Source organism: Sminthopsis crassicaudata, chromosome 2, assembly GCF_048593235.1.
Source record: "Sminthopsis crassicaudata isolate SCR6 chromosome 2, ASM4859323v1, whole genome shotgun sequence".
Taxonomy (NCBI): domain Eukaryota; kingdom Metazoa; phylum Chordata; class Mammalia; order Dasyuromorphia; family Dasyuridae; genus Sminthopsis; species Sminthopsis crassicaudata.
In genome coordinates this window covers 104,018,401-104,033,933 of record NC_133618.1, presented here as the reverse complement: position 1 = coordinate 104,033,933, position 15,533 = coordinate 104,018,401, and the positions used below count along the sequence as shown (strand labels likewise).

Sequence of the window (15,533 nt, the reverse complement as noted above, 5' to 3'; positions counted from 1 at the left end):
TTCCCTTTTTCCCCAACTTCTATTTCTTATCCCAAACAATTTCCTAATCTATCTTCCCAAGTTAAGTGATTGGGATTGTCTTTGTCATAGTCAGTTTGAAACCACTTTTTTTAATTCTTCCTTCTTCCTTGCTTTTATACACAAAAAATTATTGAGTCATATTGATTCTTCCCCTACAGTGTCTCATCCATCTCACTTTTTCATTTCCACTTAAACTATTTTATTTCAGGCCACCATTATTTCTTATCCAAACATAATATTGCCTACCTACTAGTTTCTCTTTTCCAGTGCATCTTTTAAATTGTGGCCAGATCTGTTGCATTTATCAGGTAATTTTCTTTAATTATTCCCCATTATTTATTTAGCATTTCTTAAATAGTCTAGTATTTAAGATTCCCCAAGATTTGACCCAGCCTGTCTTTTCAGCTTTCATGCCCACTTTTTTGGGGAGGGAGACTGTAAAATTATGATTTCATTAGTATAGATAAATCCTGATAAGGATTTATCAATGTGGTTTGGAAACTTTTATCATCATAGAAAGTTGACTGGGGTGTTGAGATAGCAAGTGCACTCCCCTACTATATCAGAAGTGAGATTTTAGCTGTGGTTTTCCTGTCACTGAACACTCTCTATTCATTTTGCCAAGACAAAATGACAAAAGTCAACGCTTAACTAGAAGCCTAATTAACTGATGGAATGGAGGGGGTGGGGGAAGCAAGGTAACTAACAGAAGCCCCAAGTTGTAAGGCAAGTGACTAGGGTCATGATGACACTCTGGAGGGTGATGGAGAAGATTTTGGGGAAAGATAATTGCTTCAGTTTTGGATATGTTGCGTCTAAGACATCTGCAAGATGTCCTCTCTGTGATGTCCAGTAATCAGTAGGAGATGTGAAATGGGGGTAAGGAGAGAGATTTAAGATTGAATAAATAGAGGTGAGAATCAGCTGCCTAGAGATGATGATTGAATCCATGGAAACTGATAAGCTGAGCATGCACAGAAGTGCAGAGTGGGGAGAAGACAGGAGACCCCAAGAGAGAGGCATTTAGTGGTCCTGACTTAGGTAAAGGGAACCCACCAAAGGAGACTGAAGAGAGCTGTCAGATAGGAGGAAAACCAGGAGAGAATTCGAGAAAAAGAGAATTGTTAAGAGGGTGAGTGATAGAATTAAAGGTACAGAAAGATCAGGGAGAAGAAGGATTTTAAAAAGAAGATTACGAGATCACTGGTTACTTTTAAGAGAATGGTTTGTTACATGATGAAATTAACAGTCAGCAGAGTTGGTCGCAAGAGTGCAAGGAAAGGAAATGGGGGCTCCCAGGAAAGATGGCCTTCTCTAAAAATATAGCCATAGAAAGAAAGGAAGATAACCATAGGGGCGTATCCATAAGTTGTAGGGAAGCAGCTGGTAGACAAGGGAAAATTGAAGATTACTAAGGGGAATACTGTGATCAGTTTTGGACATAGGGCCAGGGCTCAGGTTCTGGATATATATTGTGTGTTCCAGATAAAATTCCCAGAAGACCATCTGTCCTTTTCTCCATCGTGATTGTTTCTTTCCATATTGCCATTCTTTATCCTATTAGTCTGTCTTTCAAGCCTATCTTGTCATCTCTTCTATCAAGTCTTCTCTGAATTTCCCTAACTGGAAGTGATTCCTTCCTTTTCTGAAGGGAAACTCCTTTTGCCTTTATTAATTTTGGGGACCTATTGCTATCTTTTATAGTTTGGGAAGAAAATATAAACCATTTAAGGACATGACACTTGGTACCCTACAGTACCTAGTCTTGTTCGTTGTAGGTCTTTAATTAATATTTGTAAAATGAATTTTTAGATAAATATACTTTGAAATAATATATTAAATTTAATATTTTAGTTAAATTTTAAAGAAAAGAATTTTTATAACATCAAATAATTTCATATATGATTTTTTTTTTCAAATAAATGTCTCCACTAATCACATATATCTTTGATCTTAATCACATTGAAATATAAAAAGTAAAATCTTGCTGTTAAATTTCTTTCTCATGTAAGGTTAAAGATCATTATGACACCACTGGTAAATACACCAATCACCTTCCAACTTGGAATGACATAGTACACAGAGAGCCAGCTTCAGAGGCAGCAAAACCTGGGTGTAAGTCCTGCCTCTGATGTATTCTGGATTCGAGACTCTGGACAAGTCTTTTAGCTTCTCAATGCCTTTGGGCAAACCTCTAACACCTTAATTTGCATTACAGTTGCTTATTTGCATTAGTAGAAGAAGTTTCCTCATTAGAAACTGCCAATAATTTTAATAGCTAAAATTGTATGGATCTTTAAAGTTTACTAAGTCCCATCTCATTTGATATACCAGTGAAAACATAAGTCCATTTAAAAAAAAAAAAGAAAGAAAACTTGACAGTACAATGAAAAAAAACATAAATACCTTTATTTTAGAGATCTTTATTCGTTTAAAATGTGGCATGTAATACATTGGCAGGGCAGGGCTCCCAAAGAGTTGGAGGGAGCCTTGATCTTAATTTAATTGCATACACCAATATTATTTTTCACTTTATTATTGAGCATATATTACAAAGTTAAAAGAGAAACCTAGAAAAAGTAACTTGGACATTACTTAAAACTATTATGTTGCTAGCTGCTGTCTTTGATTTCTCTTGGGAGATTTAAGGCAAATTTCTAAAAATAATAATAATAATAATAAATGAATCTTATGAGTAACATTGTGAAGTTCTAAAATGTATTTTCCCCTTGTTTTAGTGATAAATTAAATGAATTAAGACGACAAAAGGAGAAATTAGAAGAAAAGATTATGGATCAGTATAAATTTTATGACCCATCACCACCTAGAAGGTATTGTTATACATTTTATGAATATTCATAAGGAAAAATACTAAATTATATAGAATTTTTTAAAAATTGTACAATTTTATAAAAGTCTAAAATATTTCATGTTTAATTTTAAAAAGTTAATTTTCTCAATGATAATTATTCTATTAGGAGAGGCAACTGGATTACTTTAAAAATGAGAAAACTTATAAAGTCTAAAAAAGATGTTAATCGGGAACGTATGAAGTCTCTAACATTAACACCCACACGTTCAGAATCCAGTGAAGGATTTCTTCAGCTACCCCATCAAGACAGTCAAGATAGTTCATCAGTGGGTTCAAATTCTCTAGAAGATGGGCAGACCTTGGGAACCAAGAAGAGCAGCAGTGAGTGCTTTCAGAGTTTTAATTTTTCTTAGAAATGTACTCATATCAGTATCTTCCAGACATGTTAAATTTCCAAGGTATACCTTACATTTTATGTTTCTAATTTTAAGTATAAAATGAAGTGTAGAATATAGTTAAAGGAATATTCATGCATCAGATAGCAAAAAATAATAATAATAATCTTAAACACTGATTACTTTTAGCACAAACATTCTTTATTTCTCTGTTTTTGTTTTTGTTTTTTTCCTTTTTTCATTCATCTTTCTTTTTTCTTTCTGGTATCTAAATTGTGGCCTTCATTGATTTAGATCAAGAGTAAGGAACCTTTTTTCTGCCAGGTGTCATTTATAACATCATTCTTGGGCCATACAAAATTATCAACTTTAAGAACTTAAGTAGTGAGAGGGTTTTTCTCTTAGCAAATGATGTGGTTTGGACACTGGATATTTCCCATTCCTAATTTAGATAATAACTTAGATATAAATTATAAATAAATAATTTGCTTAATTAACCTAGGTAAACTACTTTTGTGGTGTGGTCTGATCAATTGTGGTTATTTTTAAACTCTACTTGGTTTATCTGTTTCTTAAATATTATAATAAAATTTATTAATGTTGGGATGCAAGCTTAACATCATCATATCACTGAATTTTTCTGTATCATGTTGAGAACAAAATATTAGGATGAATGTGGAGAGGAGACAATTTGACCACAAAAGCCTCATGGTGGAATGACAGGAACACAAGAGAGATAAATCTAGATTCTTGTCTAGCCCTGCAATTGATTAACAGTTTTCTTAACTATTCTGAACCTTAGAAGTAAATAAAATAGCAGCCCTAATTATGTCAAAAGTTTTTTGTGAGGATCACTGGAAGTAATGGAAATGAATTTTGAAAACTTTGAAAGACTATATAGATATTAGATGGCATTCTTTATAAGCTTGTCTGTTGAATGGTGAAGCATGATTTTACATAAGTACTGTTTAGGTGGTTTTAGGGTCTAAGAAATAAAGGAACTTACTTTTGTCATTCAAAAATGATAGCAATGATATATATGTTTAGATAAGAAATTAAAATTTAAAAATAATTGATTCTTAACAATAATTTCAAAAGTACTATATCAAAGTTGTAAATGTTGGTGATGTACCCTAGAATATTGGGAATTAGAATTAGGATGGTCTTTGCTACATGGCTAATTGCATGTCCTTAACTCAAAATAATTCTAGAAAGACGCATTTGAAGAAGATACTAGTATTTGGAGGATAGACCCAGAAATAGATTCTGGAATTGCAAGTTTAAATTACTGCTCTTTATTTCAAAAATGGAGACAATAATTGGAGCCAAAGAAGAATAAATAATGCATTGTGTTGTAAATTTAAATTGTGGTAAACTGATGAGCAAGTCTTTAAATTTACATATTATATTTTGCAGTCTTGCGAAAATATTTCATTCTGGGCAGAATAGTAGATCTGGAGTTTTAGTTTTTAATCAAAATGTATACTAAATTATTTAGTTATTGCTAGGTGATAATTATTCCACTAATATAATGGATATTACACCAATGTTTAGATGTTCAAATATAAAATACCTGATATTACTATTAAAGAAAAGAAGCAAAGATGATGTTTTATTTATTCTGTTGGATACAGAAACTTTATTTGGATGGTTATACATAGAACCTAGATTCATGAAAAGGTGGAGCAGTCTTTTGAATCCCAAATTTTTTAATAGACATTGATTGAGTTGTTATCCCTGCTTAAAAAAAAAAAAAAGTTTTTGCCTGAAGATCAAAAGATTATACTTTACTTTCTGCAATTTAAAATTTCAGGATCCAAAAAAATTAACATCTTCAAAAATTAGCATATTTTTATTCCAGTAATATTTTTTGTTCCCAACAGTGGAAAATAGCCATGTGTATTTATGAGTTTATTTTAGCAAAGGGATCACATTCTTCCCTTTTTGTTAAATTCAGAAACATTTTTGTTTTTTTGTTAACACATCCAGCAAACAGTTGGAATAGAAATGCTTTTAGCTAATGCAACACATATGCATGCTATTACCATTCAAATTTGTTATGGCCAGTTTCCATTTTCACGTTACTTTTAGTTCTTTACCTTTTAGTCATTGAAAATATCTGTTTTTTGCCAAATTAAAAAAAAAAACAAAAAAAAACAGTTCACATAAATTTTTTGCCTGTATTGCAATTGTGCCTACTTTCTAACTTGTCAGTATAAATTTCACACATTTATTATCATCTTTAGCTCCATGTTAGTCATGATTCTTAGTCAAAATATTTTGCATGGACCAAGAGAAAAGGCAAATTTTTAAAAGAAAGCATAGTTTACCATTTAAAATTTTGAAAATTCCTAAGTATTTAAATTGAACAGCCTTACAAACTAATGAAATAGAAAAAATATTTTTACCAAAAATGTATATTTGTGACATGTTTTCATAACTAAATAGCATTTATCTTAATATCCTTTTAGTCATAAAATATTGCTGCAAAATAAAATCTTGTATTTTCTAAAAAAAATTTTTTTAAATTATTATAGGGACTTTAAAATGCATTAGTAATGTTTTCTATTGTGCTTTCTTGCATATATATGTACACATATATTATATATATGTGTGTGTATGTGTGTGTGTGTATATATATTATATATGTGTGTATATATATATATATATCCATTTCTTTTGCTCTTTACCGAAGTCTAATGTTAACATAATGCTTCTATCAGAAGACTTTCCTTTCTTCTTATATCTAATTATTCCTACTTTATGAACTATGGATATAATTATCTGTTTCTCCATAACAAAAGATTCATCTGTTTGGTTAAAGCCAAGAATTACAATCCTAAAATTTAGTTTGAACTGAGAAATTAATTCCCTTTTCTCTGAGGGAATTATAAAATATTTGTATATGTTTTTGAGAAGTTCTTTTAAATTTCCCCCCTTCCACAATTAGAATTGATACACATTCATAAATAAAATTTACAGCTTGCTTTGATAACCAGTCAAATTTTTATCCCTTTCTTTCAAAATAAAGCTTTTCTCTAAAAAGTTCTTATATAAAGATGAAAGGGAAAATATAAGATTGGAAAAGGTTGTGAGGGTTTCCTATGTTACTAAGTAATACCACAAATTTCATTACAGGTGTCCATTGTCTATTTTTCTAGGAGAATTTCTATCAAATAATTCTCAGCAATTCTTGTGTTATAGGAATAACTCAACTCCAAATGTATGTTCCTCACCATTGTCTTCAGTGCTATTCCAAGTATATTTAGATTTCATGGTACAGATTTCATGATCATTGTCACTCAAAAAGCATGAGAATAATAGATTAAGAATAGTGTACATAGCTGAAACTCAAACATATTCATTCCTGTCCTTAGTTTCAACATTTAACTCCCATCTGTTCTTCTTCCTTTTTTTCTTTCATTTCCCTGTTTCCGTTTTTCCTCATGCTCTGACATTAAAGTGGTTGCACTGAAAAGACTGCCCTTTTTGAGGAACAGACCGAAGGATAAAGACAAAATGAAGGCCTGCTACCGTCGCTCCATGTGTAAGACTTTATGACAGTTCAGCTTCTTTCAAATGGCTTCCATTACTAATTTTTCACTAACCTTTTTCCTTAGACTGCACTAATTTTCATACTTTGCAAAGTGCAGTCTTCCTATAATACAAGGAGCTGGAGCATTCTTTTTTTCCAACATGGCACAGAAATTACACTAATATGCATATTCTCTATTGCATATATGTACATATGTGTACCAGTTTAGTACATACATGTTGTGTAAGTTTCTAGTGCAATTCAAATCTGAGGGGGAAAACCCCTCCAAAACTGGCTTTAATATATAACAAAATTCACTAACAAATTTTATTTTTTAAAAAATGTATCTAAATTATGAATTTGAGAAATTGGTTTTCTAAAATAATCTGATGTAAAAAAAATAAAAAGGTCTGTGACCCTTGAAAATGTTTGTCATTCTTTCTTTTGTAATATTTTCTGTTTGATCTAAAGAAAGTAGAGTGGGAAATTGATTTATTTGGATAGTATTGTTTTCCAGTTTGTCCTCCCAAATTTAATGTTTGTTTTATATATAAACAATTTATTCCTTCAGTAACCTACAATGAGCAAGGACACTTTATACCATTTTCAACATTAATATTATATTAGAACCTCTATCCATCTTACCTTTAATCATTCCATTTTGTCATTGCAAAACAACATACCAAGGCTTCTAATAAATACTATTGCATATGATTACAGCAAAAGCATGATAGTTGTACACAAATACCTTTCTTTGACTGCCAAAGGAAAAGTTAAAACATAAAAGCTCACATTCACTAAAAATTCAACCTTTGGCTTCTATGTCACATTTCATTCAGCTGAATGCATGTCTCAAAGTGGGTGACCTTACTTTATGAAACATTTATATCAGTTACATTGATACATAGACTGATGTCACACAGTTTAAGATACAAAATGGGATTAAGAACAAATTCATTAAATCATGCTTATTCATTTGCTTTCATTTGCATCCCAGCCATGAATGACCTGGTACAATCCATGGTCCTAGCAGGAGGACAATGGACAGGTAGTTCTGAGAATTTGGAGGTTCCTGATGATATTTCTACGGGTAAAAGGAGAAAAGAATTGGGAGCTATGGCCTTCTCTACTACAGCTATCAACTTTGCAACTGTCAACTCTTCTACAGGCTTCAGATCCAAGCAGTTGGTTAATAATAAAGGTATAGGCAGTCTGTTTGCACTATGGTGTGACTTTGTTGACTACAAGAATTTATTCTTAGTTGCTTTCTTTTTTTACTGTTTAATGGCCTAACTAAATGTTTACAAAATGATCTGATGAGTTTTATTGGGTTTTTAAGCTGTGTAAAGTATTTCAGAGAGCCTCAAGCATTGAATAAATAAATTACAGATCTGAATCAAAACAATTTTCACTAATACCTGCAAAAATTTCAAAACCATGTAGAAATGAAAGGAATAGGGAAAAACTAGTGAAAGAAACAGTGCAACATAGGAAAAGTAAGAGACATTAATTTCAGACAAAGAGGAGCCACATAGAACTATCAATTCACTTACTTTCTAAGATCATAGTGAGATGCTTATAGTACTTAAAGGATCTTTCCCTAAGACATTTAATACCTTCCACTAAAACTATGATTTCTATTTCTATCTTTTTTTAATGCAGATTTTACTGTAACACTGTGATTTATTCAATGAAAATATGTTGCATAATGAACAATGTACTAGAATGATAGGCAATTTCCATTCACTTTGTAGATTCCTAATGAAATTTTTTATGATAAAAATGTATTTTATTCTTTTTATTATTTTATGTATAGATACCACATCATTTGAAGATGTAAGTCCACAAGGTATTAGTGATGATTCTAGCACAGGCTCAAGAGTTCATGGTAAGAAATAGACTTTTAGTTAATGCAAAGTGAATGCAGAATGGGAATGTTTAGAATGTTGCATAATGTTGGTGAATGAAAGCATTTCAAGAAAGCATGTGCTAATATAGCTTCAATATTTCTTGACTGCTCTTGTTACTTCTCCACTTCTAACACACATTTTCTAAAGGATTTTCTTAGATGTTTTCTATTTTTAATTTTTATTTATGAAGTGTGCCTGAACAGGATCCAAAAATGGAGGTGGGGGAGTTTGGCCAGTTTCACCAGTATTGGGATAAATTTATGAATTAGGTGTTTTATTGGGTTTTTTTAAAGTTCCAATTTCTATTTCAAAAAAGTTAATTAGAAACCTTTTTGTTTTCCAAAATCTTAGCCTAGGCAAATTACATTTTATGAATCAGATTGAAAAGAAATTAATCATTATTGAAATAAAATAGCATAGGACATTGTTAATACAATTATTTCCCTTATATTGGATAGGAGTACTGGACATTAACTGTGCAGACGCTCATACTCCTCCTGTTCGTGGCATCGCTACAATGTGCAGGGTTCCTTGTCAAATCTGTTGTAAGTGATATAATCACCAGCATTTTTTTTTTTGCATGTCATTCTATTAAACCAATGCAGACTTGGTTTCTATCTCAGTATCTGAACTTTTAATACACTATTTTTTTCCTTTTACTTAAATTGTACTTTTCTAGTAGTGCTGTTTTTTAAAGTGTGTCCTCTTGAACAACTTGGAAATTCCTTCTCTTTTCAATCTGCAAGAATCAATCTTTAATTACATTAGGCATGCTCAAGCCAGTGAAATCATGCATGATCATTACCTCAGAGCATTCAGGAACATCTGTTGAATTGTACATCTTATGTTATCTCTTGATTTTTCTTTTTCCATTTAGCCTCCAGGCCAGCCAGCCTTGATAGCGGTAGAACATCCACTAGTAATAGCAATAATAATGCTTCACTCCATGATGTCAAAGGTATGCTACAGGGAAATAATATTAATGCATTCCATCCATTCCTGTTATTTGAATGGGATTTAGAGTGATGTCTTTGATATGATGACATGATGAAGCTGTGTGTAACATCTTCTAGTGAAAATAATTTTTACTTTGAGCATTATAAATGTGTACAGATTTTTTAACACATTTAAAAATCTATAAGACTTATACTTAACCTACATGCAAATATAAAGAATGAATCAGTTGGAATTTTAATTCCTATTTTTTAATCTTCACAGAATCATCAGGTTTATAGTAAAAGTATATATAAAGTAATTTCTAAAAGTACATTTAAATAATTGAATGAATAGTTTAATATTTTAAAATTTTGAACTTGCTAAAGAATAACAGTTTATCAAAAATACTTAGCTCTGTTCTTTAATGGATAAATAGTAAAATATCCTTTAAACAGTTTGGAAGAGCATTGTATATATGTAGTGTAAAAGTGAAAATTACATGAATAATTTTAAATGAAGCAATATTGCATAAAAAATATTTTGAAGCGTCTTTCTATTGAATATTGGTGTTCATTTGAGAGTTACACTTCATTCAACAAAGGGTTAGAAAAGCCTGAGTTACACTTTTTGTCTCAGAGTTTGTATATCACACTAATAGAAAATTGGCATTATTTATACAATATGAAATATGAAACTAAGGTCTTTTTACATCTAAATTGGGTTTCTGTGGATTGTATTTAGTGATCTTTATTTGCCCAGGTTATCAATTTTTTTAAAATTCACCTTTTAAACTAATTTAGATATGAATTTACTTATTTTGTACTGGAGTTTCTTCCCATTATCCATTTTGGAAGTGGTGTTTCCTCTTTTTTTTTTTTTTTTTTTTTTTTTTTTTAGTCCAGTTCTAGGAATATACAGTTGATAAGAACCAACAGTTCAGATGTTTGATCCAAAATATCATATTGAGTAATATCTTGGATCTTATGGAGTTTGTTCAGAATCATTTCAGTTATTACAGTTGAATATCAGCATACTAATATAGAACTGAATCAATTATGTATAATAAAAGGCCATTTTTTAAAGTATTTTCAATTTTTTTTAAGATGAACTTTTTTTTTGCCTTGAAATATCTTAATACCACTTTATATTTGTATAATATTTTACAGCTTACAGAGTATTTTCCTATAAATATCAGTATATAAAACCCCACAAAATAAATAAGGCAAATGTTATTTCCACAATTTTATCTTTCTTTAGAAGGAAACAAGTTTCAGGAGGCTTTAGTTAACTTGCATGGGTCATATATCTAATTATAAAATTAGTATCATAATCCAGGTTTTTTGAGTTCTTTCCATATTGCTTTTTAATTATTGGAGGTATCCATTTTCCATTTTATTTTGCTTTGTAAATATACTTCTTAGGTTTGTTTTTGGTATTTTTGTTTTTTAGGTGGAACATTGGTTAAAGTGCTGGGCCTGGAGTCAGGAAGTTCAAATCCTGCCTCTAAACACTTATTAGCTGTGTGACCTTGGGCAAGTCACTTAGCCTTGTTTACCTCAGTTTCCTTATCTGTTAAATGAAATGGAGAAAGAAATTGCAAATCACTGATATTTTTGCTAAGAAAACCCCAATAGGATCATGAAGAGTTGGACACAACTGAAAAACACCATAGTTATATAGAGAGCCGAGGAACTTCACTATAATGAACCTTCAGTGTTCAAAGGAGAAAACCAGAATTTTACTTAAATGCAGAAAATTAGAATTTTCACCAGTTAGAATAGGTTTCTAGTATTTCTCAAAACATTTTTAAGTACTTGTTCCTCCTTTACTTTTTTTTTTTTAATCCCCAGGATTTAACATAGTGCTTTACATATAGTAATTTTTTATCAAATGCTTTTTCTGTGATTTATTCATAAATAATAAGAGAAGCTTAGAATTTTTCCTGTATGGGATTAATTATGAACTGTTTTCAAATTATTTGTGACCATTTTATTAAAATAATAATGCTCTTGAAAATGTTGTTGGCATGTTTTCAGAACCATTTCTGAAATAAAATTTGAGGTAAGTAAAGAGGTTAAAATGAGGACCTGGACAAATAAATAATATTTGAATGGTTTCTGTCTCATTTGTGTTAAAGAATTTTTAACGCCATTTGCTCTAAAAGCAGGTGCAGTTAATAGTCAAAGCAGACCACAAAGCCACAGCAGTGGAGAATTTAGCCTACTTCAGGAGCATGAAGCATGGTCCAGTAGTAGCAGCAGTCCAATCCAGTACTTGAAACGATACACCAGATCAAGTCCTGTACTCCAGCATAAAATGCCTGAAACGCTAGATAGTGGAGCGCATCACAAGATGAAAACTGGTTCCCCTGGAAGTGAAGTGGTTACTTTACAGCAGTTTTTAGAAGAAAGCAACAAGCTTACCTCAATACAGGTAAGGTTACAAAAAAGATTTTTAGGGATGTTAACAATTTAGTTAAGCTAGCATAGAAAAAAATGCAACAAACAACTTAGTTTTGAAGGGGCACCAGGAAAAGCTATTTTTATAATGAAAGATTTTCCATTTCATTTTACAGTTGAGTGGTAGAAAGGAGTTGTGGGAATTTCACAGCCAGTTCTACATATGTGTGTGTATTTCACATATGTGTGTTCATATGTATATATGAGTGTATGTTATAAACCTTTTTTGTGAGAAGGGTATAAGTTTAGTTTTGAACAAAAATGGTTTATACTAATATATATAGACCATGTAGTCCAAAAGATGTCGATATAAAACATGCTATATATTATTGCCTAGTATATATTGGTGTGGCTGAGGTCCCATGATATCTAACAATGACAAAATTGGAATGAAAACTGAGAAGCAATTAAATTCCCATCTTTTAACAAAGCTAATAAAGCTTGGCTCTCTAAATTCACTTGAGTAAATGGAATATTGGTACTTCCTCTGTAAGTAGAAGGTTTAAGTGACTTGTGTACATCAGAGGCAAGATTTGAATCCAGTTCATCTTGACAGAATAGTTTATGCAATAGCGAACAAGGGAGTAATATGACCAAACCACCACACCTGTGCTTTAAGAATATCAAAACAGGCTATCTTATGTAGAGAGCTTGGAGAGGAGCAAAACTAGAGACAGAGAAAGGTCAGTGAGGAGGCTGTTGCAGTGGTTCAGACTCTTTATCAGGGTTTAACTTGAGTGGTAGTTAGAGAAAAGACAGATTCAATAGATGCTGTACACTTAAGACTAGAAAGGCACTGGCATATGACTAGATGTGGAGGATAACTTTGAAATCATAATTCTGGAAGTAGGGTAGTGCCTTTCAACAAAAACAAAAGGAAGTTGTAACAAAAGCTACATTTGGTCAGAAAAGATAAGCTCTTTTTAGAAAAGATAACCTCATTTTGGACATATTTTTTAGATGCCTATTTGACATCCAGAAGGAGATGTCGGGAAGATGTGGTATTGCATTCTGTGCATAAGTAGAAGTATGCACATTTATAGAACATAGCATCTTTAAACCTCTTTCCAAACGTAGATTAGTAAATTAAGCTTAATGCTTCTAAAAGAATATTCTGCATCAAATCAAGGGAGAAAAGGTTCATAGTGTTTGAGAAAGTATGAATTTGAAGACATGGAATATATTTCTAATTTTCCAACAAATCTTTTACCAGTGTAGCAGTAGTTCTAAATATTTTTAGCTAGATCAAGCCAGTGTTAAAATATTTTTTTAAACATTTGTACCATAAAACCTCATTAATTTTCATATCCAAAATTTATCTTGATTCCAGTCAGATTTATTAGTTCATATTTGGAGCATTGTGCAATACAGTAACACAGGCAGGACACTGAGCTCTGATAGAAATTTTATAAGCTTGTCCTATAATGCTGTTCTGGCTGTTGCCATTCATTATGGGTATGCTTTTAAAAAATGCCTCAATTTTCATAGAGAGCAGTAGAAGTCCATTCATAGGAATAATTCATATATACAAATTGGTTAACCATTTTAAGAACTTTTCTCACAACAGTCTTTGATATAGATAGTACACATTATGGTCCCCATTTTACAGATTCAGGAAATGAGACTTAGATGAGATTATTTGCCCATAGATAGCAATTAGTAGCAGAGTCTAAACAGGTCTTCAAATTTTAAATCGTACCTTTTCATTCTCTGCTCTTTGCATTTAATTAAAAACTTAAAACACATGCACACTTGTACATATAAGTATGTATTTGCCATTAAAAACATCAATAAAAGTATTAATTTTTGATTAAATGCAGTACTATATCAAAAAATTAGTACACAGTTAACCATTGATCTGTATTGATCTTATTGTTATTATTACAGATAAAGTCTTCAAGCCAAGAAAATCTTTTAGATGAAGTAATGAAAAGTTTATCTGTCTCTCCTGACTTTATGGGAAGAGAAAAGGCTGCTAGCTGTGGTCTTGTTAGGTCAGTAAGTGTAAAAACCACAACTGACTTCTCTGATGGACGGTCAACTAAGGCTGAACAATTTGTAAAGCCTGGTCCTCGAAAGACTGAAGATTCTTACTTCATTAGTTCTCCAGGAAAATCTACATCAAGCACTCAAGGAAAGGTCAAGTTAGTAAAAGATACCTTTATATCACAACGACAATCAAAAGATAATAACCCTTATGCTACTTTACCTCGTGCAAGCAGTGTGATCTCTACAGCCGAGGGGACCACTCGAAGGACAAGCATTCATGACTTTTTGTCCAAGGACAGTAGGCAGCCTGTGTCAATTGATCCATCACCAACTACAACTGATAACATCCCATCAACATCTAGTGAGTACTGTGTCCACCAACAGCCCCCTGATTTAGTTCACAGTTCCACAGTTCCAGATACTATAGATTGCCATTCACAAAGTGATTTAAGCACAGCTATGCCTTCAACCTATGTCATGTCTACCTCTGCTCAAATTAGAAATTCAAGAATTGAAAGGTCCAATTTTCATGACAAAACTTTTGCAACAGTTAATGTGTTTAGTGATACAGAGGGAATATCAGCTAGTGAAAATGCAAGATCGTTTTCTGTTACTCATGTAGCCCAACCATTTTTATCCCTGAATACAGAATTAGTTAGTAACATAAGTGGGTTGCCCCAAAGACCAGCCGTTCAAACTAATGATCAGATATTTGTCTCATCATTTAGAGCTGTACAAAAAGATAATGAACAGCCTTCAGAGAACCAGAAGTCTATTAATAGTAACTCACAGTCTTCTCCAAATAGCAGTAAAATTACTACTCTATCATGTCAAAATCCTGGTGAGACAGACGCCCCATTATTGGTCTCTGAAGATAATCAAACTCTTTGGTATGAATATGGTTGTGTATGATTAAAAAAAAACCCACAAAATTTGAAATGTATGTCATCTCATATGTTTTGTGTGATCTATTACCTAATTTACAAAGCTTTCTACTAAAAAGCAATTTTGTGGTTAGGTTTACGTTTTATTTTTGAATGGTGGTTTCATGTTCAGCATGTGTATGAATGTAAAATTGTAACCACACCAAAGCTTGCATGAAATATTAATTGCACTATATATTTTTGCATGCTTTTGCCAGCCTTAACAATCCAAGCTTAATGTTTCATATTTTTGTTTGTCATATGACAAAAATATTTTGTTGCCTTTATTTTACCTAGAGCATGTTAAAGGAATTGCATGCCATGCTATGAGGAAGGAACTTCTGAACTAAATTTCAGGAAAAAAAATTACTTCCCAATTGTGGTGTTCTCCCTTTTTTTGTTGTTGCATTATCTATATACACTTTATACAACAAAGTAAGAAGATTCATTTTCTCTTTTATTGTAGAACATACATATTTTATCTTGCACATGTACAGTACTAATAAGAAAAAAGTGTAGAAAGATCCAAGTCTCTTACTAGTTATTTATGATA

General features: G+C 31.6%; 1 protein-coding gene across 11 annotated transcripts in view; it reads left to right on the top strand.

The window, feature by feature from the left end:
* CCDC88A (coiled-coil domain containing 88A) overlaps positions 1-15,533 on the top strand; it is a 146,183-nt gene that overhangs the window by 124,056 nt on the left and 6,594 nt on the right. For 2 of the 11 annotated variants that reach the window (XM_074286953.1, XM_074286951.1), the window contains exons 24-32: positions 2,760-2,852; positions 3,000-3,214; positions 6,692-6,775; positions 7,761-7,964; positions 8,580-8,651; positions 9,132-9,218; positions 9,551-9,631; positions 11,774-12,042; positions 13,956-15,415. In XM_074286953.1, the coding sequence (XP_074143054.1) occupies positions 2,760-2,852; positions 3,000-3,214; positions 6,692-6,775; positions 7,761-7,964; positions 8,580-8,651; positions 9,132-9,218; positions 9,551-9,631; positions 11,774-12,042; positions 13,956-14,969 (2,119 nt within the window). In that variant the 3' untranslated portion in view covers positions 14,970-15,415. Of the gene's footprint in view, positions 1-2,759; positions 2,853-2,999; positions 3,215-6,691; positions 6,776-7,760; positions 7,965-8,579; positions 8,652-9,131; positions 9,219-9,550; positions 9,632-11,773; positions 12,043-13,955; positions 15,416-15,533 lie in introns of those variants that run through there. The other 9 variants (XM_074286961.1, XM_074286959.1, XM_074286957.1 and 6 more) reach the window with 7 other exon arrangements.